The sequence below is a fragment of the Herpailurus yagouaroundi genome, unplaced genomic scaffold (assembly GCF_014898765.1).
Source record: "Herpailurus yagouaroundi ecotype Mexico unplaced genomic scaffold, PumYag 213, whole genome shotgun sequence".
Classification (NCBI taxonomy): Eukaryota; Metazoa; Chordata; class Mammalia; order Carnivora; family Felidae; genus Herpailurus; species Herpailurus yagouaroundi.
In genome coordinates this window covers 5511193-5536701 of record NW_024412444.1, presented here as the reverse complement: position 1 = coordinate 5536701, position 25509 = coordinate 5511193, and the positions used below count along the sequence as shown (strand labels likewise).

Sequence of the window (25509 nt, the reverse complement as noted above, 5' to 3'; positions counted from 1 at the left end):
TAGGGAATATCCTGGAATCCCTTGTTCCACTTTGAGCTGCATTTATCTGAAGATTCATCTGAACACTATTCACATTTTCCATGGTAATTATCTCTTTATGTGTCTGTCTACCCTCTAGTGTGTAAGCTCCTTGGAGCATTTGTGTTTGTGTTTTGGGATATGGCACAGCGTCTCACACGTAGTGTGTACTTAGAAATGCTCACTGAATGAGTGAATGAATGAGTGAATGAATGCTTAAAGACAGAAAACTAAGGAATATCTCCTAGTTGAAACATCCTATGATGTCAGGACATTGTCTTACCATAGAAAGTGTCTTAGATTTAAATCTTAAATACTTTGTGTGTTAAATTTAAACTAACTGTGGAAATCAAGGCTACAATGAATAAATATTTGACTTCTAAATGTGAGATGTCAGTCCTCAAGTGTCCTAGGATAAGCTGAGCTTTCTAAGAGAAACAAGTAATTCTTGCCACATGGAATACTCTTGCACAATTAACTATGTTGCAGGGTCCTAAGACATTTCACTGGAGCATGTAGACTTGGTTATCAATGAAAACCCAAGATATTTTAAAGGTTGAATCAGAGTCTGTTGTAGAGGGAAATAGAGCCTCCGGTGAATAAATTTTATCCAGATTACTGTCCTTCTGTAACGATATCTCCCTGCTCGACTACTTAAGCTTCCTGTGGTTTGAAACATCTGAATAAGATTATCATATAGACAAAAGGATTAAGAATTTACAACGAGTTTTCATCTATACATCTTCTGGTGCAGAAATCCAAATACTTAATTAACTGATGGCAGTTATCATCTGATCCAAGAGATAAGTTAACTCTTATCCAAAAGATAAGAAACCACCCTCAATGAAAAAAACAGACCAAAAATAATTGTCTGTATCGAGTGTACATCATAGAAGGTGAGGAGATGTAAGGGAAATATAAGAGGGTAGTAATTCCAGGCAGAAAAAATAATTAGTGTAAAGATGAGAATACATTCGGTGAAACGAAAGAAGCCGGGGTGACTGAGACATAATGGACATTAGCCAGCAGTATGGTAATTAATATTGCCTGTGGTAGACAAACTTATTGGTCACAATTCTTCATTCCCTCGCCCCAATAGCATTTTGAAAAGCCACCTTTGCCTTGGTCTCACAGAGACAGGATCTGTTTCCTTGCCCCACTGAAGCTGAGTGTGGCAAATGACTTGGCCTTGGTCAATGGAACATGGGCAGAAATGAAGGCGTGTCATTCCCAAACAAGACCTTAATGGGCATGGCATGTCCCTTCTTGTTGTCCTTATGCCTCTGTCATCAGCAAAAAAAAAAAAAGGCCTCCTTCTTGTAGATGTGCTCCCGCTTCACCCGGAGCCCCAGAGTGAACAGGCAGGGAGCAAAGCTACTGCAGCCAATGTGTTAGACACAGCGTTAAGAATAGATAGTTGTTGGGGCGCCTGGGTGGCTCAGTCGGTTAAGCGTCTGACTTCAGCCCGGGTCACAATCTCGCGGTCCGTGAGTTCGAGCCCCGCGTCGGGCTCCGTACTGATGGCTCAGAGCCTGGAGCCTGCTTCCGATTCTGTCTCCCTCTCTCTCTGCCCCTCCCCCGTTCATGCTCTGTCTCTCTCTGTCTCAAAAATAAATAAACGTTAAAAAAAAATTAAAAAAAAAAAGAATAGATAGTTGTTATTTTAAGTCACTGAGTTTGGAGGTGGTTTATTCAGCAGGATTATCATAGCAGTGTTAACTGATAAAGTCTTCGATACTAATCTTACACATTATTAGTATACCTTTCTCTTGTTCACTTTTCTAAACATTATCTTATTGGTCATATAGGCTACAGTTGCCAGATCATTTCTGGAAACGACGGGTTACTTGCAAATCACAAAACGAACCTGAGCCTAGCTATCTGGATTTGGAAGGAATAAACCTCATCTGACCAGACTCCTGATTTGTTCTAGCCATGTGTTTAGTTGAAAGAAAGCAAAGGCCTTTTCTCTCTTTTCCGCCTCTGCACCAGGATATCTGTTTTTTCAGGAACAGAGTGTTAAGTTTTTGCATTCCTGAAAAAAATATATATACAACTCTGTAGCTTGTGGTTTATATTTTGGCATCTTTGTGTGTTAGTACTAGTCGTTCAATAGATGGGCGATTCCTCAACAAAGTGAAATCCACCAAGTGAAGTGTGAAGTCACTTTATAAACAAACCCAATTTGTGGCTCATTTTCACAAGTTTCAATTCCAAGGCTAAATTTTCCAAAAGAAGTTCAAGCTTTCCTGCATGTGTATCCCAAACTCGAACCTAATAGCGATGTAAATAGCAAATTAATCTCATCAGCTGTGGTGAGAAATATCATAGCGCTTCCGTCTCTTGAAGTACTAAATTTTTTTTCCTCAAAATATATCACTTATTCACCAAGTAGTTATTGGGTGTCAGTCCACAAAGCATACCAAACAATACAGAGCTACAAAAAAAGGGGGGGGGGGTTGACCTGCCCTAAGTAAATGTATCCCAAGAAATGACTTTCACAACGGAGACTGTTGGGACCTGTCTTAATTTGAATTCCCCAAGGCAGACCTTAAGACAAAGAGTTGGTACAGGGAACTTAATGTATGAGGTGAGCCCAGCAGGGACAAGCAAGGAAGTGGGCAAAGTGAGACCGAAGAGGGAAATGCCAAAAAGAAAGAGACAGAAAGAAAGGAAGGAGGAGGAGAAAGAGAAGAACAGAGAAGAAGTCAGGGCGAGGGAAGCAAGCCAGTATGGGCAACTGAGGTTCAGTCCTGCTGGAGATCCTCTGAGAAACTGTGCGGAACCCACCCAAGAATCCTAAGACCAGATAGCAGGGAGCCTGAAGGATTTGCACATTGATTTTTATCCCCCAGTGTTGGAAGGCTGCATCCAAGAGGGTTAATTCCCACACACCCCCAGCTGTGCCTACTTGTAGCAGAGAAGGCCTCCTCCGGCCAAGGAAGGCCCTCAGACAGGGGGGATTAGGTAAGGTGGGAAGTTTATCAACATCAGCAACAGTTGCCTGAAGTCAGGCGGGCCTAGGATATAGGGTGCAAGGCATCACCCTTGTCTGCTACAGGAACACAGCTGTTTATTCCATCAAGTGTAACAAGAGTCCATATTTACCGAGCACTTAATCTGTACCAGGCACGGTGCTAAGCCTTTTACAGATATCGTATTATTTAACCCTTGCTACAACCCCGAGAAGTAGATACTATTACTATCATCCTCTACAGACAAGGAAGCTAAGAGGTTTGCTCAGGTGACAAAGCAAGTACATAGTGGAGATTTGAATGTGAGCAGTCTGATTCAAGGACTCTGGTCTAAACACTTAACTCATGAAGGGCAAGGCACAGAAAACAAAGACACCAGAAAGTCAAAGATGGGGAAAATAATGAGGCATGTAACGCTCTGGGGAAAAAGTGTACCTGAGTAAGAGTGACTAAGTAGAAAAGTGCAGAAAAAGAAATGAGTTTGTGCATGATAAGATGGGGAAAGGGGAAGGAGGAAGGGGGCTGTAACATAATGGACATGAATTCAGCAAAATGTCCGCATCGGAGAGCACACAGAGTTGTCCTTGTTGCAGGGATAGGCATATATAACATGGCATGTAGCTCAGTTCATGTAGCAAATATGTATCAGGTGTCTGTGTTATACTTGGAATGGGAGGTACAGAGATTAGAAAAAGGAAAAACAGACATGATCTTCTAGGGAAGAGATTTACACGGTAGATCTTCCTTGTTTCTGTTTTCTAGTACTGGAACCCATTCTCTCAGTGAAGAGTCCATTCAGTGACATGTATGTGGCATGCCATCTCCTCTTACACCTTACACTCTCACATACACACTCACACACATGAACATGTATGCACACCCACACACGAGCACACACGTTGGGCACTTGACTGAAGCCTGGCCGGCTAAAGCACCCTGTGGCCTCACTTTCTGGTTTTGACAGGAAGTTGTGACCTAATTTGGGTTTGTCTATTGAAGCTGGGGGGAGAGTTGGCCTCTGATGATCAGGGGTACCAAACTGGTAAGATATAGGTGTGAGGCTATCATCTTACCCAGCCACGTGGAGAAAGATTATAGCCAAGCAGAGGCGAGCATATTTGAGGAGTGGAAAGTGTCCTGCCAATTTTTTTTTTAACTCTTGGTGTCAGCCTGATGGTAAACAAGAAGTAAATCTTATCTCAGTTTTTTTCAGAAGAAAACACTTTAATGGCACGTGAAAGAAGGAAGAGATTGTCTGAGTGAGCTCTTTTTAACATGGCTTCTTCTAAAACTTGACCACCCAAAGAGGCAGGATCATAATCTGTTCTCATAGTCACTCTGCAGGATACCAGGATGCATGCATCCTTTCTACTGATCTGAGTCACCACAGGCCATTGGACCCACTGAATCTTTATGCAAGTGGGATTCTGAAATAGTCATATAGATTTCAGATGGAAATCTGAATAGGTTAGTTTTTCCTTTACTGAAAGAGCCAAATCTGTTGAGTACAAAATTCTGCTAATTATAATCCTCCTTTTATAAAACTCTTTCTCTTCTCAGTCATTCTCCTAATCCACTTTGGTTCATGTTCCTTGGCTCCAGATCCAGACTATGAATGTTGGCACAGGTTGGCCAAATGTAAAATTTCTTTCCCAAGATTTAGGAGCCCAGAGAAGCTAAACATAGAAATGCAAAGTTAAAAATACTTTCAGAAAAGCATGCTTTCGAATCAAGCATCATATCCAGTGTCCTGATAGAAAATTGTTACCTTCTCAAGAGGGTACTTGGAATGAAAGTAAAAAGCCAGAGGAAAGGTACGAGGCAGCAGCATAGAGGGAGGGTAAATCGAAGAGACAAGAAGAAATGGATCTTATCAGATTTTTGATATGCTATTGGGCATATTCTGCAGCTGATGCCTGTTTAAGATAAAGGATGAAATGGGCCTCTGTGTCTATCTGAGATGCTCCAGTCACTTGTAAAGCAGTTAGAGTAAAGTTAATTGATTCCGTAAATACTTTTGAGCACCTGTAATGTGCCAGGCACCATGTTAGGTGCTAGGAACACAATAAGGTACTAGAATCTCTTTCCCTACATGTTCTCTTCTGTATTAGCCTCCTTATCCTAGAGTAGGATTTAATATGCCTGTCTTTAATTTTTAAGCTCAGGAGATGAAACATGGCAATTTATCATGTCTAGATATGATGCTCAAACCCAAAAATCAAGGAACTCTTCAGATGTTCTCAAGGGTCTCTGAACCATAGTTTGAGGAGTTCTGATCTAGAGTTTTCAGAAACATTATTTCTAGGATGCTAAACAAAAATGTTGGATATAAAATTCCCTGCAAGACTTATTTGTAGCCTTATGTTCACGTGGTTTAGACCTTGATTTTTAATTATCAGAAGGGGAAGCTAGATTGAGCTCCTGTTCCCTTCCCTTCAAACAGTGTGTGAATCGAGAGGAAATATGGGGCGTCTGGGTGGCCCAGTCAGTTAAGCATCCCAGGACTCTTGATTTTAGCTCAGGTCATGATCTCACTATTGCGGGGTTGAGCCCTGTGTCGGGCTCTGCACTGAGTGTGGAGCCTGCTTATAAGTCTCTCTCCTCTCTCTGCCCCACCCCCCATCTCTAAATAAATAAACACTTCTTAAGAAAGAGGAGATAGGGGCGCCTGGGTGGCTCAGTCGGTTAAGCGGCCAACTTCGGCTCAGGTCATGATCTCGCGGTCCATGAGTTCGAGCCCCGTGTCGGGCTCTGTGCTGACAGCTCAGAGCCTGGAGCCTGTTTCAGATTCTGTGTCTCCCTCTCTCTGACCCTCCCCCATTCATGCTCTATCTTTCTCTGTCTCAAAAATAAATAAACGTTAAAAAAAAAAAAAGAGGAGATATAATCATAGGAGGGGTTTTTTTTTAATTTTTGTTTCATTTGAGATTTTTCCAATGATTAAATACCATTTTTCTGTTTAAGACCTTATTGACCATTCTATGAATAAATTGCTGTCACTGACCTCATTTAAGAATTCAAAGTCTTTCCAATCAATTCCTTGCCTACCATGTATGAAACTGCCTTTCTTTTAAGATTGGGCCAAACTGGGGCACCTGGGTGGCTCAGTTGGTTAACCATCTGACTCTTGATTTCTGCTCAGGTCTTGATCTCACGGTTCATGAGATGGATCCCTGTATCAGGCTCTGCACTGACAGTTCAGAGCCTGCTTGAGATTCTCTCTCTCCCTCTCTCTGCCCCCACCCTCAATTCTGCTCACTCTCTCTTTCTTTCTCAAAATAAATAAATAAACATAAAACTCAAACTGGGATGATTTGGCAGAGACAGAAGTTCAGAAGACTGGCTTGGATAAGCAGGAAGGGTGGAGGTGACACATGAAGGATTGCCTGACACCACAAACATGTATATAGACTCCAACAGGTAAGGGAAGGAAGCCATCTCTTTCCTTTTCCTGGACTGTTTGAAGGATTAAGTCTCATTCTCAAGGCTAACTTCACCTCTCTGTAAGCAAGGTGAAGATGGCCTTGGCTTCAAAGTTATCAAGTCATTCCCTAAGAATGCTGTTCCAGGAACAGTGTGAGGTGGCCCTGAGTCCCAAAGTTAATTCTCACCAAAACCAAATATGCAGGAAAACCATTTCCCTAGAGCCAATTTTCCAAATAATGATTTTGCTGAAAGATAGATTTTTCTCTTCTAAAATATTGTCTATGTATTAGCTGCACTGGGCCAGCCCCCCCCCCCCCCCCCCCCCCCCCCACACACACACACACTCATCTACATTCTTACCAGCCTTCACATTGAGGAACATCTTCAGTTTAAGACATGGTAGTAAAACAACTGGGGTAAAATCTCCTTGACAGTTTCAGGTTAATTGATTATTTGGCCAATTGATTTTTTCAGCCAATTAATTTTTAACAAATGAGTTTTTCTTGCATCAGCCATTCTAAAAAATTTGCACAGGTCCTTCCTCTGCGGGCATATATGGAACTGACATAGATGGGCCCCTGGGAGAGGCTGAGGAAACGTCCGATCTGCCAGAGATGCATAAAGCATTTGTCAGGGAGGCAAAAGGAAGACTATACCACTGTGCAATGAGAATCCCTCTGGACAGAGCAGTTGTAGTTGGCTGACTTCCTATACGCTCAGCCTCTGTCTCCTCATCTGTAGGGATAATAATGATTATACCTCTCATGGCTCTGGTGAAGAGTAAAGGAAATACAGCATGTAAAGCACATAGTGCAATGGTTAGCACAGAGACAGGGATCAATACCTACTAGCTGTTATTGTTAACTGTTGTCAACAATGACAGAAAACAGTTCCTCAAATGACACCTTTTCACCTCCAGGCCTGAAAGCCTCACTCCTTCAGCTTTCTAGCCACCAAACCCTCTCCACCCTCATTTAAATGTCAGCTGAGCCAACAAGTCTTCTCTGGTCCTCTAGACTCGCTTAGGGCCCCTATATATCCCTGGTCTTAACCTCATTGCCACTTACAGAAACAGATTCTTCAGTTATCTGCCTTTTCTTAAAATAAATACCCTGGGAGCAGAAACCATCTCCATACTGTGTACTCTGATAGGCATAAGCCCTAGCACGGTGCTTGGCACTTGGTAGATGGATGAATGAGTGAGTGAGGCATCAGCTGGGAGCATGGTCCTGAAGCCTGGTCCGGCCAGTGGGAGGACGCCAGCACACAGCTGCACAGGTCTGACTTAGACCACAGGGTCTATGAGAAAAGCCTGAGAAGGTCTAGAAGGGTCCTGTTGAGCTTCTCCAGCAACCCCCAGAAGCCTGAGAGGTGGCTTCCATTTTTGACTTTTAGACCCTATGGCTTTTCCAACCTCTAAGCATGGGCTCTCTGGGCCACCGAAGAGTCTCTTCCCCATGGGAATTACAGAGTAGTAGAAGGTCCACTGATCTAGAAGCAGAAAATTTAAGTTGTGCTTCTTTTACTGTGTGACATTGGTCAAGTGTCTTCACCTCTCTAAGTCCTGGTTTCCTCTGGTAGAACAGCTGAGGCATCTCTTTCTACAATCCCATGAGGGAAGAGCAGGGTCAGCTTCCAAGCATATATCTGTTCTAAGAATTTAATGAGATCTATCCTTTCTAAACCTTCTATCCTTTCTGCTTTCCTCCCTCCCTGCCTTTCTTCTTTATTTGACAAATACCTTTTGAGTATTTACCCTGAACCAGATACAACCTAGAATTCAGTTATAGAGAGGCAGACAAAATAAGTGGGTTCCTTGCCTTCCTGCTAGGTATAGTCTAGGGGAAGAGACAGAGATAAGCAGGATAACGTCAACCATTTAGATAATCAGAGCACCAAATAAAATAAACGCAGTGAAACGAGATGATGTGATAGAGAATGACAGTGGAACACCCTCTTTAGATTAGATAGTCAGGGGAGGCCTCCCAGAGATGGTCACATTTCAGCTGAGACCCAAATGAAGAGATGAACTTGACAGCAGGCAATATGAGCTTAGTTCAGAGGCCCCAGGACTTGCGTGGGGTGGGGCAAGTGCTAGGAAGCAAAAGAAGCAAGGTGGTATGGTGATAGCAAACAAGCGGGCAAGATGCAAGTGACATTGGGTTGGTCCGTGTGGGCCATGGTCAGGGGTTTGGATATAGCTTCAAGTACAAGGGGAGGCACTGGAGGGGAGCTCGATGCAGGGGAGCAACATGTTCTGATTTATGTTTTTGAAAAATTTCTGGTCGCGGTGCAGAAAATGAATCCCTACATGTCATGTTCCAACTGCAGCTTGAAAATGGTATGATTAATCCCCTGGTTCCTGGCAAAGCACCAGAAACATGGGTGACATTATATTTGCTGATAATAAAGGGCACTTTTTCCATCCTGAGCTGATAAATATGTTGAACAAACGGTTTCTAGTTAACTAAAATGAAGAGTGTTGCCTTGTGTCTTCAGACATTTTTTTTTTTCCCAAAAAGGATTTGTGTGTTTATGGTGATATTGATAACTGAAGAATTGGAAATTTACAATTCCATAGCCACTTGACAGGGCAATAGCTTTTTGGTGGTTTAAAGGAGATTGCATTTTGTTCTATATGTATAAGCAGTTACTGTTTATTTTGTTATAATCTGGCAGATATATTGAATTTCCTGCCCACCCAGGGTTCTGCCAGGTTCCCTATCCTGAACATTCAATGAGGCCAGCTATTACGTGCAGAATGAAATGACAGCAAGCAACAACAGATGACCAAATAGTGCTTGATAGGGTGCTTTTTGACAAAGCAAAATAGTAATAGAACACGCCGTGTTTCCAGGTCTTTGAAGTCTACTTTTTGAAAGCATTTTGGATTTTTAAGGTCCACTTTAGTAATTAGGCCTACACCTTGAATTTTGAACTTTGGAAACTCTTGGCACACCTAAGAATAGTGACAGTAGTTGCCAAATACATGCCAACTACAATAAACACAATGTTTTCCGTTATCTTAGTCGAGCCTCACAAAACCCCTATGAGAAATAGGCAGTGAGAAAGCTGAGGCTCAAAACTACTACAAGATTTGTCTAAGATCACATAGCTGGTGCTTGGTGGAGTTACTTTATCTTGCCTTCCAGTTGGAGGAAAAACAAGTAGAAAGGTGGTGCTCCATTGGGTCCCAATGGAGACAAACAGAAGAAGGTATGCTAGGGCTGTAGGTATATTAGAAGTCACATCTCATTGAATGGACGAGTTGTCAAATATTCTGCATGTTGTCCCCAGGTATAAGAGTAGATGAGGTAAATAATGGGTAGGGTGAAGAACCATCCATCGGACAAAATGTAGACCCATGAAATAGCCTGAATAAAATCTTTAGAACCCAGCTGTTATTTCCACCTAGAGCACTAAGTCACCAAAATCAAGATTAGTAAATCTTAACCCTTTTGGAATTAGGAGACCTATTAAGAATCTGATAAAGTCATGAAACATGACCCATATAAGTGATTTTTTATGATTATGAAACTATCTGAAGTTCATCATGAACCCCTGAAATTCATCTGTAGACCTCCTAAGAACCCTTCAATCAGCCCCTCATTTTAAACTTGAGAACACTGAGACCCAGAGAACAGTCTTTACTTAAGATCACACACAAAAAAATTGGTGCACAGATAGGCCCCAGAATCTGTTCTCTCACTTTTAATAGTTCCCAGATTCTATTCTGGAGGCACTAGACTCTGGGAGCTCTTCCATTTGAAATGACTGGCTCTCATCCTAAAAGTTTCCCCTTCTGCTTTTGGGGTATCCATATATCTTTTGCTTTATGAAATTTTGATGATGTTAAATAATAATTACTGTTCTTAATTATAATTTTTGTTTTGAATGTCCTCACCTCATCTGGCTAAATAAAAAATTGATAACTCCCTCTGGTAGGTACCAAATTTCTCCTGGAAGTTGTACTGATCCAAAAACTCTAAAATGCTGGGAGTCACTGCTCTTATTCACATGCCTCTCTATCTCCTCTCATCGCCCACCTGAAACAGGTGCAAACCATATAGGAGTATCAGTCTTATCGTTGAATCTGATGCTTAACAGAAGTGAGGGGGCTCTACAGGGCCAGATTCCTTCTGCATATTCATACTGCACATATTGCAAAGGGAAAAAAAGAGGGAGGAAGAGTCTAGGTTGAAAGAGATCAGAGGGATATATCAACCAAATGCAATGTACTAACTTTTCTGGGTCCTGATTCAAATAAACCCACTTAAAAACATCTGAGACAGTAAAGAAAACTTGAACACTGGGCAGATAATTGATGATACAAACAATTAACTATTTTGTTAACTTTTTAAAAAACGTTTATTTATTTTTGAGAGAGACAGAGTATGAGCAAGGGAGGGGAAAAAAGAGGGAGACACAGAATCTGAAGCAGGCTCCAGGCTCTGAGCTGTCAACACGGAGCCTGATGCAGGCCCAAACCCACGAACAGCGAGATCATGACCTGAGTCAAAGTCAGACACTTAACCGACCAAGCCACCCAGGCACCCCAAGAATTGAGGTTTGAATTTAATAGTGTTGTGGTTGTATTTTTAAGAATTCTGATCTTTTAAACGTACATACTGAATATTTACAGAATATGGAGTTATATGATGTCTGGTATTCATTTCCAAGTGATCCACTGGTGGGAAAGAGGTGATGGTGGGAGGCACTGGGTGGTAGTTGAGATAAAAAAAGATTGGCCATGAGTTGGAGATGGTTTATCACAGGGAACAGAAACATGGAGGTGATAGTATGATAGTCTCTACTTTATGCAGATTTGATATTTTCTATAATAAAAACTTCTTATTTTTATTTTTTTAATTTTAGTTATTTATTTTGCCAGAGAGAGAGCATGAGCACAAGTAGGGGAGGGGCAGAGACAGGGTGACAGAGAATCCTAAGCAGGAAGCTTTTAGAATCCTACACTGTCAGGGGTGCCAGGGTGGCTCAGTTGGTTGAGTGTCTGACTTCAGCTCAGGTCATGATCTCATGGTTTGTGAGTTAGAGCCCCACATCAGGCTCTGTGTTGACAGCTCAGAGCCTGGAGCCTGCTTCGGATTCTGTGTCTCCATCTCTGTCTGCCCCTACCCCTGTTCACGCTCTGTCTCTCTCTCTCAAAAATAAATAAACATTAAAAAAAGATTATAGAATCCTAAACTGTCAGCTCAGAGCCCGATGCAGGGCTTGAACCTATGAACCATGAGATATTGACCTGAGCCGAAACCAAAAGTTGGACACTCAACTGACTGAGCCACCCAGGCACCCCAATAAAAGCCTGTTTAAAAGAGAAAAACAATAAGCAAATGGGACAACCTCAGTACACTCTTCATGGGAGTGCAAATTCCTACAACCTTTCAGCAGGGCCTTTTGGCAATTCCTACCAATGACCCTAGAAATAATCCATCCATACCCCTTGTGATGGTTAATTTTATGTATTTACTGGGCTAGACTATAGTGATCAGGTTTTTACCAAACACTAGGCTAGATGTTTCTATAAAGGTTTTTTTTTTTTTTTTTTTTTTTTTTTTTTAGATGTGAGTGACATTTACAAGCAGTTGACTTTAAGTAAATAAAGCAGTCTTCTCCAGGGCGTGAGTCACTCCATCCAATTAGTTGAGGGTTTTCATAAGCAAAGACTGAAGTTTCCTATAAAAGACGGCATTCTATCTTCAGACTGCAATGCAGAAACTCTGGTTTTCTTGGCTTTGGACTCAAGACTGTAACATCAACTCTTGCTTGAATCCTTTGCCTACCAGCTTGCACTATGCATTTCAGACTTGCCAGGACCCACAATCATATGAGCCAATCCTTTAAAATAAATTCCTTATATTCCTTAAAATATATATCTTTATTAGTTCTGTTTCTCTAGAGAACCCTGACTAATCTACTCATTTACCCAGAACTTCTGCTTGTAGAAATTTATCCAAAGAAAGTTATCATACAAAAATCCAAAAAAAAAAAAAAAAACATGTTCAAGGCATTGTTTTAACAGAGAAAGATTGGAAACAATCAAAATGTCCACCAGTGGGGGACCCTTTAAAAAATAATTGTGAAACTGCACAACGTAACTATACAGAAAATTCTGGCCCTGTAATTCATCTATCCTATGCATATATTTTATGACTGTTAAAAATAAGGTAGATCTTCCTTTAAAGAAAACGCATGTATTAACCATATTATTAAATAAACAGCAAGTTAAAAACCCTGTTTGATTTTCATTATTGTAAGTTGTTAATACTGAGGATGGAATTATAAAGGAGCTTACATTTTCCTATTAACATTTCTATATTGACTGAATTTTTTAAATACCATATTTTGACTGAATTAATGAATCAAATCCATTTGACCTATATTTAAACAAAAAGTAAAATCAGACACATTTCTGCTGCCCTCACCCATGCTACCTTGTGTTTATTAATGTTATAATTCTCTTTTAGTCAAATCTTTTACATTGTTTTTTCATAAAACATTTCTATACCAACCAAATAAAATGGATAGATAGTTATGTGGACATTTAAGTTTAAGAAAGAAAACTGTGGAACTATTTTTGTTTCATAATTCACTTGAGTCCAGTACCACAGTTCAAGGAAGGCAAACAAGATAGGAAAAAAGGATTTTCTCTGCAATATACAGATAATGACCTCATTATCTATTTTAATTTGACAATGTAGAGTCAGTCTGAGTCCTCTATGACTCAAATTCTATTTGAAGAAACTAAAATTAATAAATCATAGCTTCATGAGCATGGCAGTGCCTCTTTGCAAGCCATTTTAATGGGTTTTATGGAGTTTCCTTCTCTTGGTTCCACTGTAGGACATGCCGTGACCTCCACCAGTCCATTTCTTCTTAATCACCTTGTAGTCTTTTTATTTTGAAATGTTTGTATAAACACAAACTTACGGGGAGGGGGATGAAATTTGAAAAGATCCTTCTTAACATAATACATTTACAGTAAATCGGATAAGTATCTTTTTGGCCAGTAGACATGAAAGCCACAAACTGGTTGGGGGTGGGGGGGGTGGTGGGACGGTCACTTTCCAGCCATGTCCTCATGGGTGCAAGCACAAGAAATTGTGCAGAAGAGAGCACTGTTTGCAGTAACCTTGATAGCATTTTCCAGTGTCTAACTCAGTTCCCTATGTTCAGGATGTATTATTACTGTCCTTCAAAAAATTACCTTCTCTAATGGTAAAGTGGAGAGCACAGAACATAATGGAAAGTTCCTCCTATCAGGGCACCTGGGTGGCTCAGTCAGCTTAAGCCTCTGACTTCGGCTCAGGTCATGATCATGCAGTCCGGAGCCCTAGCCCCACATAGGGCTCTGTGCTGACAGCTCAGAGCCTGGAGCCTGCTTTGGAGTCTCTCTCTCTCTCTCTCTCTCTCTCTCTCTCTCTCTCTCTCTCAAAAATAAACTTTTAAAAAAGTTTGAAAAAAACAAAAAAAGAAAGTTCCTCCTATGGAGACAATAAACTTTAATACATTTGATACATAATCACATCAAGGAGAAATGCCCTTATTGTGTTGAAGAGACGAAGTATAGCATTTTGTCTTTCACTTTGTTTTTGTCTTTTAAGAAAACACTTTTAGTGAATATATGCTGTTGTTACAAGAGATGAAGCTGATTTTGATTCAACTCAAGTTAGGACAAAAATGTCTCAAAAATGATTCTGGCTGGCAAAAAATGCCATTTACCTGAAGATAAGGAAGCTGGACATCTCTTAGTTCTAGCAGACGGGAGTACAGGTCCACCGACCTTCCTGGGAACAAACAGCATCATTAGAATCCCTGAGGCACTCCTAGGATGTTTGTGAACTAGATTGTTTTATATTTCTGCTTGCTTTGATGTTGGATAGAGTCTGGTAATGACCCTTTTAGTCAGCAGAGGCATCCTGCATATACTGATACTTCCGGTCAGTATGTCCTGAGTCTCGGACAAATTCCATCCCTTCTCCTTGGCAAGCTGAGGACGTCAACTCAAGCTGAAGTTTCCAACTGTAGCAACCTAAGTCCAAGTACTGGAGCCTTCTCTGAGTTCTCACTGCAACTGGCATATTTCCCAAGACTATTCTCAGTCCCCACCTTGTCCCCATCTTCTGCCCTTTCCACCCCAAACAGATCCTATACCTGCAGCCCTGAGAAGTCATTCTCCCCACATTTTGACCATAGCATAGAAACATGCCTCATAACGAGCTGGTGGCATAAGGGAAAACCTTGCTCTAATCAATATGCAAGTCTTTAGAACCAGTTTGAAATCACCCATGAGCCAGGGGAGCAGTGGAACAAAAGGCCACAGCCTCCGTACGTTCATCCCATGACCACTCATCTGTTGAAAAACAACTGAAAGCGGCAAAAGGGAAAGCCAGCCATAGGAAGGCAATCAGAAAATCCAGCAGTTGTCCAAGAAGTCAGTAGACAGGTGACGGATAAAGAAAAAATAATAGCACTGTATTTGTTTCATATAGGAGCTTAAGAATAAAAGCTTTGAGGTCAGATAGTCTCTGTTTTCAGGCCCTGACATCAACGAGTCACTTAACCTCCCTTCCCCTCACTTTCCTCACCACTAACAGAAGAGAAATAGTACCCACTTCATCAGATTTGAAGGTCCAAATGAGATAAGATGTGAAGGCATTTGGCATAGTGCCTGGCCTGGCAATAAGTGTCATTGGTGATTGGCATCCGGCAGTGGCAGTAGTAGTGGTAGAATCATCATTATCCCATATAGCATTGTCCCATGCCCTGCTCCAGGTACAGTAAGAAAACCAGGGACGTGGCAGACAGAGGGACTTGTCCTTTTCATCCTCCTAGAAAATCTCAACTCCAGTGCCTCACAACTCATTGCTTGGCTTCTCCAATGACTGGCCCATGGGGCTCAACCCATCCCTCTTGAAGGATTGAAGGACTTGAGCATAATGGAGAATTCAGTAGTTTGGAAAAGTTAGAGGTGGAATTTGCATCATAAGAAAGAAAGAAACACCTCAGAGCTGGTTTCCAAGTTTGCTCCTTCTCTATGCCAACTGGGTGATCTTTGATGATTCTTTCAAGATGACTGAGCTCCAACTTCCTCATCTATAGAATAGAGAAGGTTGCTGGAGAGAAAAAAATGGGATCTAGTGTGTGAACGTGTTGCTAAACTCTCAGGATTTTGTAGTGATTTATGCTGTGAATCATCTAGGCTAAGCAAGCAGAGGTGTGTGTGAGTGTATACGAGCACACACAAACACATTTATTATGCATACACATATGGCTAGTGAAAGAAAAGTCAATCTAAAACCAGACAAATGCCAATATTTTATACTGGGAAGAGAAAAAGAAGGAGCAAGAGGATTAAAGTCTCTATCAGCTGATAAAAGGATATTGAAACAGGGGCTGTGGAAAATGATCAAGCGAAGAGAAACGTGCTTAGCACCACAATTTGCCAGTTGCCCTCTGATTGTCCCTGGCGACTTTAATTCTGGGGATGAGAAATTCTGTAACAGCAGTTTGCTCCCCAACACCCTTGATGCTTCCCACATTTGCTCCCTGGGGGACCGCCACCATTGGGACATGTCATTCCTGTCCCTCCCTGAGCCACCCCCCAGATACATTGTTAGGGGCATTAGTCCTCTTTTCTTCTGCAGCAGGTGAAAGATAATGTCAATAATTTCAAACTCTTATTACCAGATGCCCCTAATGGTACAGTGCTGCATACACATGAATCTGTGTCTTCCTGTACTGAATACCTCACTTTGTGTAAAGAACCACAGGTCCTACAATGATCACAATTTCAGTGCACGAGGCATTCAACTTCATTTGCCCTCTGCTTGCTTTGGAAGCAAATGTTCGAATGACCTAGATCAAAACTTGTTCATGGGAACCTTGTTTTTTTAATGTTTATTTTTGAGAGAGGAAGAGAGAGAGCACGAGTGAGGGAGGGGCAGAAAGAGGGGGACACAGAGAACGTGCGGGAGAGAGAACGCCAAGCTGTTTGCACAGAGCGTTACACGGAGCTCAGTCCCACGACCATGTGATCATGACCTGAACTGAAATCAAGACTTGGACACACAACCAGCTGAGCCACGCAGACACTCCGAGATGGCTTGGTCATTTTTATAGACATTCAGCTGGAAATCTAAGGATGCCGTAACTTCTGAGAAAGAGGGGCAGAAACGCACAGTAGTTATTAGTGTAGGCTCCACCTAATCTCCTTGCATTCAAGCCTCGTCCCTGCCCTCCACTAGCTACATGACTTCAGGCAAGCTCACTGCACACTCCAAGCCTCAGTTTCCTCATCTGTGTATAACGGTCATAGTAATAGCACCTACCTAAGACAGGCGTCATGAGCATTAGATGAGAATCATGTCGGTAAAGAAGCTAGCACAATGCCTGGAGGCTGAAACATGTCATTGGTTGCTATTGTAAATATTTTCATTAATAAAGCAGTGCCAACTTGCTTAATATTTTTCCAGGCCCCACAAACAGAACTAAAAGCTGTGGGTGCCTAGCAGCCCCTTTCATGTAAGTGAAGCCGCAGTGAGATGTTTACGTGTTGTTTATGCGTTGGTAAAAAAATTTTTAAAAATCTACTCTACCACGGATGCTTCTCTTTGGTAGACACAATGCAACGAAATTCAGTTACCCTTTGACTGAGGCCCACCCTGAAGGGAATTATACATTTGAAATCAACACAGTTGGATTTGGTCCCTTTTGCAGGCTCAGCAGTTGCTTCATGACGAGTTCGTCATGGGATCAGAGGGGGTCCCCTTGGCTTCCAGGTTCTGTCAACTGACACACTCTGGCTATACAGAACAGTTCTTCCCTTGTTTAGGTTCTAAATGAATGATACTTGCTTCCAAAATTATTACAGCTGCTGAACACTTGCTGACTATAAACTCTCTTCCTCCAGAATAAAACATACATATTTACGCATGTATATCTATCTGATGCTTAAAAGACCCTCTCTGTTAAAATACGTGTGTTGAGCAATATATACCAATCGTATGGCATTAAAAATGTTCAGTCCTATGAATTATTATGCTCAGACTGTTTTGAGCTGACGTGCTCGTTCTTTATAAATGATCCCTACTCCCTTCCACGGACGAGGCATTAGCTCAGAACGCACTTCCTTTTCCCCTCTGTCCCTTGATTTCACCCCAGTGTGACTGGTGGGCCAAATACCAAGCTATAAATCACTGGCGTTAATAAGTGCAGCAGATTTGTTAGTGATTTTTGCGTGCCTGTGCCTTGTACAGATAACCACAATTAACATTTACTGTAAATCAACGTAATAAGTTAGCAATAGGGGAAATGATATTCAGCTGATTGCACGGGGAAAAAAAATCCAACACCCAATTCTTTTATTCTCCCGCTGCCTGCCACCCCACCACAGACCAACATTGCAGACCCAGTCTGTGCACGTCAGCTGAGGGAACTGGCATATCAGAAGCACCGCTAATCCTGGCATCTGGAAAGCAAGTGTGCGTACCTCTGAATAGTTGCAGCAGGTGACATAGCCCTGCCTGCTATTTTTGTCTTGCATGTTGTTCATTATAGGAAAATCTTTCCCATCTTTGACTTAAGATAAAGACCCAAAACTATAACCTGGCCCACAATACCCCGCAGTGAGGGCCCCTGAGGACTTCTCCATCTCATCTGAAACCACTCATGTCCTTTTCCCGCCATGTTCCAGTTTTCCAAGACATATTTCATCTCTCCCCGTATGCTGTGTTCCTGGCCTATGCAGGGTCTTGGTGCATGCTCTTTGTGGCCTATGTTTTAACAGCTTTACTGAGATGTAAGTCACATACTATACAATTCATTCACTTAAAATGTACAACTTTAAGGTTTTAAGTATATTCACATCACCACATCCATCATCACAGTCAATTCCACAACATTCTTGTCACCCAGAAAAGAAATCCAGGGGCGCCTGGGTGGCTCAGTTGGTTGAGCGTCTGACTTCGGCTCAGGTCATGATCTCACAGTTCATGGGTTTGAGCCCCGCATCAGGCTCTGTGCTGACAGCTCGGAGCCTGGAGCCCGCTCTGGATTCTGTGTCTCCCTCTCTCTCTGCCCCTCCCCCACTCATGCTCTGTCTCTGTCTCTAAAAAGTGAATAAAACCTTAAAAAAAAAAAAAAGAAAAAAGAAATCCTGTAACACTTAGCCATCATTTTGGATTCTCCCATCGTCCCCCCGGCCCTAGGCAAATGCCAGCCTACTCTTTGTTTCCATAGATTGGCCTTTTCTGAACATTTCATCCGAATGGAGTCATAGAATGTGTGGTCCTTTGTGACTGACTTTTTCCACTTAGCAGAATGCTTTCAAGGTTCGCTCAGCACTCCATTCCTTATTGATAGATAATATTCCATTGCATCGATATGCCACATTTTATTTATCCATTCATCAATCGATAGACATTTGTGTTGTTTGTTGTTTTCAGTTTTTGGCTATTATGAATAGTGCTGCTGTGAACATTCTTGTACAAGTTTTTGTGCAGACAAATGTTACCGTTTCTCTTGGGTATGTGTCTAGAAGTGGAATTGCTGGATCATATGCTAACTCTATGTTTAACCGTTTGAAAAACTGCCAGACTGTTTTTTCAAAGTGGCTGCACCATTTTACATTTCCACCAGCAATAGATGAAAGTTCCAATTCTGTCTAATTAGAATTTGTTATTCCAGTCTTATCTTGTTATTCTTACCCAATCTTGCCAACACTTGCTATTCCAATCTTACTGGGTTTTTTTATTATTATTATTATTATAGCCACCCTGGTGGATGTATAGTCATATTTCATGGTGTTTTCATTCTTAACTTTCTATATGGATCATTTCTACCCATTTTTCAGGCTGCAGCTTAAAAGTCACTTCCATAGGGTATTTTACATTGACCAGCCCACCCCAGGCTAGCCTCGGGCTCCTCTCAGGAAACCTGTATTTTCTCTCTAAACTTGAAGTTCAACACAGGCAAGGGCCATCCTACGTTTCTCACTCTGCCACAGCATCTAGCCATTGTATGAACTACTGGCCACTTGCTAAAAATTTGTTGAGTAATGACCTATTATGAAATCATGAGAGAAAGGCATGCATTACCTGAAAATCACCTATTTGAGAATCATTGGCACGATTACCTTTTAAGTCCATTTCATTTTTCAGCCTTCCCACAGACCAAACCATGGAGAAATGTTTTAATCTCTCTGGCAAGGGGAGGAAAGGAACTGCACAATGTGACCATGACAAATGCTTCTCTTTTCCTGAATTGGGCTACAAAGCATAACACCTTTCTGGTGGGTGAGAAGCAGGAGGAGCCTCAGTAAATACAAGCAGGATCAAGTAGATGGTGTAAACAGCTCTTTCTCAAGTCAGGCAATAGTAGAAAAGACTGGGTTTCTGAGAAATAAAAAGCTGAGGGATACTGCACGTCCCTGCATTAGCTGTCAACAGAGCCACGTCCCTAGAGATTCTGGTTCACTAGATCCAGCACAAGGCCCTGGAATGTATGTTTGTAGCAAGGCCTCTAGTGATTGCGATGCCAGTGGCCCATGAGCTTCAAGCTCTGGAGGCAGGCACAGATTTAAATCCCTGCCCAATTTACCACCTTGTGGTTTAGGATGAACTACTTAATCTTTCTAAGCCCGTTTCTTATTCTGTAAAGGAGGAGGGGGCAATAAAGTGCCTACATCATAGGGTTGCCATTGGGCATGCAATTAAACAATGAGCATAAAACACAATTATCTGGGCCATAAGAAATGTTCCAATGTTAGTTTGCTATTGTCATTACTATTTTATCATTATAGTATTATCTAAAGTATAAGAGAATGTACACGACAAATCTGTTTTAAAGGCATCAAGTTTTGCTTAGTGAAAAAAAAATACTTTCTATGCGTAAATTGGGAAATGAGCAGGTTCACCGATGGCTTTATCATTATTGTTACTTTCGTAGATAATTTTCCAAGTGGCACTTTGTTGATATCGTTGCTATGGCTATTTTCAAATGCCTCCCTAATACTCAAAGAATAATTTAGTCATTTCTTATGAAGCACAATTTTGGCTCCTATATTAAATTACAGTTTACCACCTAGTTGACAACATGAGCTACTGTACTGGCTATAACATACTTCCTTAGGTGTCATTTATTGAGCAGAAAGTATTAGCCCCCAAACCTTATTTTTCTCTATTAGGTAACACACTGAGCCTGAATGCTTTCCTAATAGAACTTACTCTCTAAAATAGAAGTTCTAAAAGTTCAATCAAATTAGTATCGATCCGTCATCTTACAGAATCAAGAATGTTCATTCATTTATCCAAGTCCTATATACTGAATGCCTAACAAGTGTCAAGAAGAAGAAAATCAAGATTCCATCACCATGGAAGGGGCAGCGAAGACAGAAGAAAACAAGGAATTAAATACATCACCAAAACAGTGTGGCTAGTGATGAGTGCTATGAATGACGTTAACCAGGGCACTGGGATAGAAAATGTCTACAGGAAAGGAACTATTTTAGCTTAATGGTCAGAAAAAGGCTCTCCCAGAAGATGGCCTTTGAGCAGACACAGGAATACCAAGAAGGAGCCAGCTATGGAAAATGTCAGGGGACAGAGTGAGGAAAAGGGAACATTGCAATGACCTCAAGTCAGGACTGTGCCATAAGGACGTGATGTAAGACCTGCTGGGTCTTATTAAGGAGTTAGGGATTGAGTCCAAGCACAATGAGAAAGCGCTGGGGAATTTGAGCAGGAGGATGTCATATAGTGTAATTTATCGTCATTTCAGGTTCCCTTTCCCTCCCCTCCTCCCCTCTGTCTCGAGTGACTAGCTACTGGGAAACCCAGTGGAATGATGTTTTCCTGTGACATTTCTTCCATGTTTCCAGCGGTAACCTCAGTTTCTTTAATGAACTTCTCCCAGAAGCATGCCATAAAACTCCCCAATCACCCCTGCTTTGCTTTAGAACATGTAGACACCCAGCCCCTCACTTGGTCTCCATCGCATTGTAAAGAGTCTCCTTCATCTGGCACTTTAGGTTACACCAGGTGACGTTTGAAGTGCCCACCTGCGAGGGGAAGGAGCAGCAGAAGCTGGCATTGACTGGTGACTCCTCATCTTCCGCCGAGTTCTTCGTCACAGTTGCTGTCTTCGCCTTCCTCTACTCCCTGGCTGCCACCGTCGTTTACATTTTCTTCCAGAACAAGTACCGGGAGAACAACCGCGGCCCGCTCATTGTAAGTGGCTTATTTCTTGATATAACTTGTCTCTGTCCCCTCTGATTTCTTTCCCGCGGCTTGAAGGGCTTTGGAGTTATGCAAGCCCTCGGGGCGAGTATTTTTTTTTTTTTTTAAATCACATTCCTTTTCATCCACACCTCTTGGATCTGAGACAGAAGCATGATGTCTGCCATTCCTTTGTGCCCCTGAACTGGAAAGGTATCACAAGACTTACTGGAAACCTCTGAAATAAATGGTTGGAAATCTCATGAGATCAAGGGAAGACAAGTGAGGCTTGCTGTAGATTTATTTATAATTCCAGCATTATGGAGCCAGTCAACCGTTTTTCTCGCTGGTTATTCAGACAGTGTGACTTGTGCTTATCTGAAATGCACTGGTTTGTTAGTATAGGATAGACTGGGCATAGAAGTTTCCATCCCTGAATACCCCACACACACCAGTCTCTCCTAATCTCTGTCTCTTTCCACCACCAATCCTCCTCCCACTTTCTTTTTCCTTATACACTGATCCAAGGACTCACATGGGTGAAACCAGTACAGCCCAGAATACCCAGATGGGGACACACACACACACACTTATAGGAGCACAACAACTCTTGGAGGGGCACAGTGGCCGGGATAATGGTTAAGGAAATAAATTTTCGACTTCTCAACCTTCACATGTACATTTGCCTAAAATTTATGAGAATGTTCTACATGTGAAAATACCCGGCTGTCTTCTTTCTTAATTACCTATTCACATTTTACAAAAGAAAAACCTCCTTCCTTTCCATCCCAGGTATCACCACACAATACATTGCTAGGAGGCAAAACCATTCAGGTGCTAATTAAAAAGGGACTATTTGCGGGGCGCCTGGGTGGCGCAGTCGGTTAAGCGGCCGACTTCAGCCAGGTCACGATCTCGCGGTCCGGGAGTTCGAGCCCCGCGTCAGGCTCTGGGCTGATGGCTCAGAGCCTGGAGCCTGTTTCCGATTCTGTGTCTCCCTCTCTCTCTGCCCCTCCCCCGTTCATGCTCTGTCTCTTTCTGTCGCAAAAATAAATAAACGTTGAAAAAAAATAAAAAATAAATAAAAAGGGACCATTTGAAATATTGATGTTGTTGGCGATGAAAGCAAGTGATTCTAATGCCTGAGTAATGCACTCTTTTGCATATAAGGAGGTTAACAATTTCTTTATTTCAATAATATTGAAAAGTCCTAATCTACTCATCAGCTGATGGACCATTAAAAAACAATTTCTGATGACAGATCACGATGTGATCAGGACATATAACTCAGAAGGAATTCAAAGAAATTAATGGCATTGCCATAACAAAACTCCATCTGTTCTCATCTACTCATTTATGCAAGCAAGCTTTCTCAGCACATCTATAGAATGAAAAATGGGAAGAGAATTTAGGCTGAATCATAGCCCATTCTACAAATAAGTAATATTTGTCCCCCCACAAAAATATATAAACTAATTGAAGAAAAAGCCCCACATATTTCTAATAAAATGTTTACTTTTTAAATTTAATAATGATTAAAATGTATAATTTATATTGTTTGGAACAATTGTGCATTAAAAATATTTACTGATAATATCACCCAACCCAAAATAAATTTTTGACACTTAAAACATTAGGCTCATGGGTAAAAGTTATTTAAACTTACAAACATATATATTCATACATGTAATAGGGTGATTGATAAAATGCTTTCCAATATAAAAAATATTGTATTAGGGTATAATTTTGTGATGGAAGTACAATGGAAACACAAATCCATACCAAACAAAAATCACATGTAAAATTTCCAACTGCTAAAGAGGAACTCTTTTATTACTTTTTAATGGAAGATAGAGATTATCGAATACTCCATTGGATTCATTTAAAAATGGGGGCGCCTGGGTGGCGCAGTCGGTTAAGCGCCCGACTTCAGCCAGGTCACGATCTCGCAGTCCGTGAGTTCGAGCCCCGCGTCGGGCTCTGGGCTGATGGCTCAGAGCCTGGAGCTTGTTTCAGATTCTGTGTCTCCCTCTCTCTCTGCCCCTCCCCCGTTCATGCTCTGTCTCTCTCTGTCCCAAAAATAAATAAATGTTGAAAAAAAAAATTTTTTTTTAAATAATAATAAAAATGGATACAATGGGTATGTTTTAAAATAGAAATATGTATTGCCAGAAATTATGTTCTTTGAACTATTTAGATTTTTTGTTTGCTTGCTTACTTATTTTGAGAGTGGGTGGGGAGGGACAGAGAGGGAAAGATAGAATCCCAAGCAGGCTCCACACTGTCAGCACAGAGCCCGACACAGGACCTGATCCCACAAACTACAAGATCATGACCTGGGCTGAAATCAAGAGTCAGAAGCTTAACCTACTGGCACCCCAAGAACTATGTAGATTTTTAATAAGAACAAAATTAGATATCAACTATATAGAAGTGGGAACATAATTTTTCAAAATTCTTTTAGGGATTATGTAAATAAATTTTACGGATATCTAACCTAATCTATATATTATGGAGACCTGAACTTTAAAATAAGCACAGTTTGAAGGATAACTGGATGAAATCCCAATTTGCAGAGCTTTGTGATTCAGTTTGAAAGGACCCCCCCCCCCAAAATTCAAATTTGTAGCCCTTTAATACGTTATCTTGGAAAAAGAAGAGTAATGCACAGAACTTGAATCTTTGAACAGGTGTCCTTTTTTTTTCTCCCAAATTGAAGCTACTAGTCTTTATGGTTTTAAATTACCTTTAAGAGAATCACCTAACTTGGGCTTATCCCTCATGTGATGTGCAGATATGCGAAAAGATTGCTATAAATGTATCACAGAACCAACATGCATGCATCCGTGCATGAGTACATGTGGACACTGTTACAGAATTCTAAAGTCAGAGGAAATGTCCTGACTTCCTGAGAGAAGATGTTGACTCACCTAGTTTGCTCACCAAGTGGAAAAAGATGTATTTTGTTCTATAAAACCACATTCTCCTCATGTGAAATAATCTTGTGAAGGTGTGCTGCTTCATCTCTGTGTAAATAGTGTCTCCCATCCAGCAGGATATAATGAAATCCTGAATTGTGTACTACACTGGGTAGGTTCTGTTTTATTACATGGTGGAAGAAGGGGAGGGGCAGGAGAGATCTTTCTAGTAATAAAAAAGGAAAGGCTCCTAGATGAAACTTCCGTGATATTAAACAACTGATATACTCATTACTTAGCAGATGAAAGTTCATTGACAAATGAGCCCGAGTCCTAAGAGTCACAGAAGCAGAATGAATGTCAAGGATCAGTATGATGCCATTACAACTGCAAATGGCAAGCCATTTCAATTCTGACCCCACCATGAGGAGGCCACAACTAGGGGAGAAAGAGTGGGCTATTCTACCCACCTCTAATTGTGAGTTGGCAGAGGACAGAAAATCCACACTGTGAGCAAGGTCTCAAGAAGGTGGTTCAAACCTAAGAAAACTTTCAAATGCTATGTTAACAATGATGGTACTCGTTTTCAATCCATCCTGTTTATTCAGAAAGATGGCTACTGATCATTATTTGGTCATCTCAGATCTTGTTACCATCTACTCTTTTTTTGTTGTCGCTTTGTTTTTTGTTGTTTTTTTTTATTTATATATGAAATTTATTGTCAAATTGGTTTCCATACAACACCCAGTGCTCATCCCAAAAGGTGCCCTCCTCAATACCCATCACCCACCCTCTCCTCCCTCCCACCCCCCATCAACCCTCAGTTTGCTCTCAGTTCTCAACAGTCTCTTATGCTTTGGCTCTCTCCCACTCTAACCTCTTTTTTTTTTTTTCCTTCCCCTCCCCCATGGGTTCCTGTTAAGTTTCTCAGGATCCACT

At 41.4% G+C, this 25509-nt stretch overlaps 1 protein-coding gene across 3 annotated transcripts in view; it reads left to right on the top strand.

The window, feature by feature from the left end:
• The window catches only part of SYNPR (synaptoporin), a 318541-nt gene that overhangs the window by 246325 nt on the left and 46707 nt on the right, over positions 1-25509 (top strand). For all 3 annotated transcript variants that reach the window (XM_040454545.1, XM_040454546.1, XM_040454547.1), the window contains one exon: positions 21466-21664. In XM_040454545.1, the coding sequence (XP_040310479.1) occupies positions 21466-21664 (199 nt within the window). The remainder of the gene's footprint in view (positions 1-21465; positions 21665-25509) is intronic.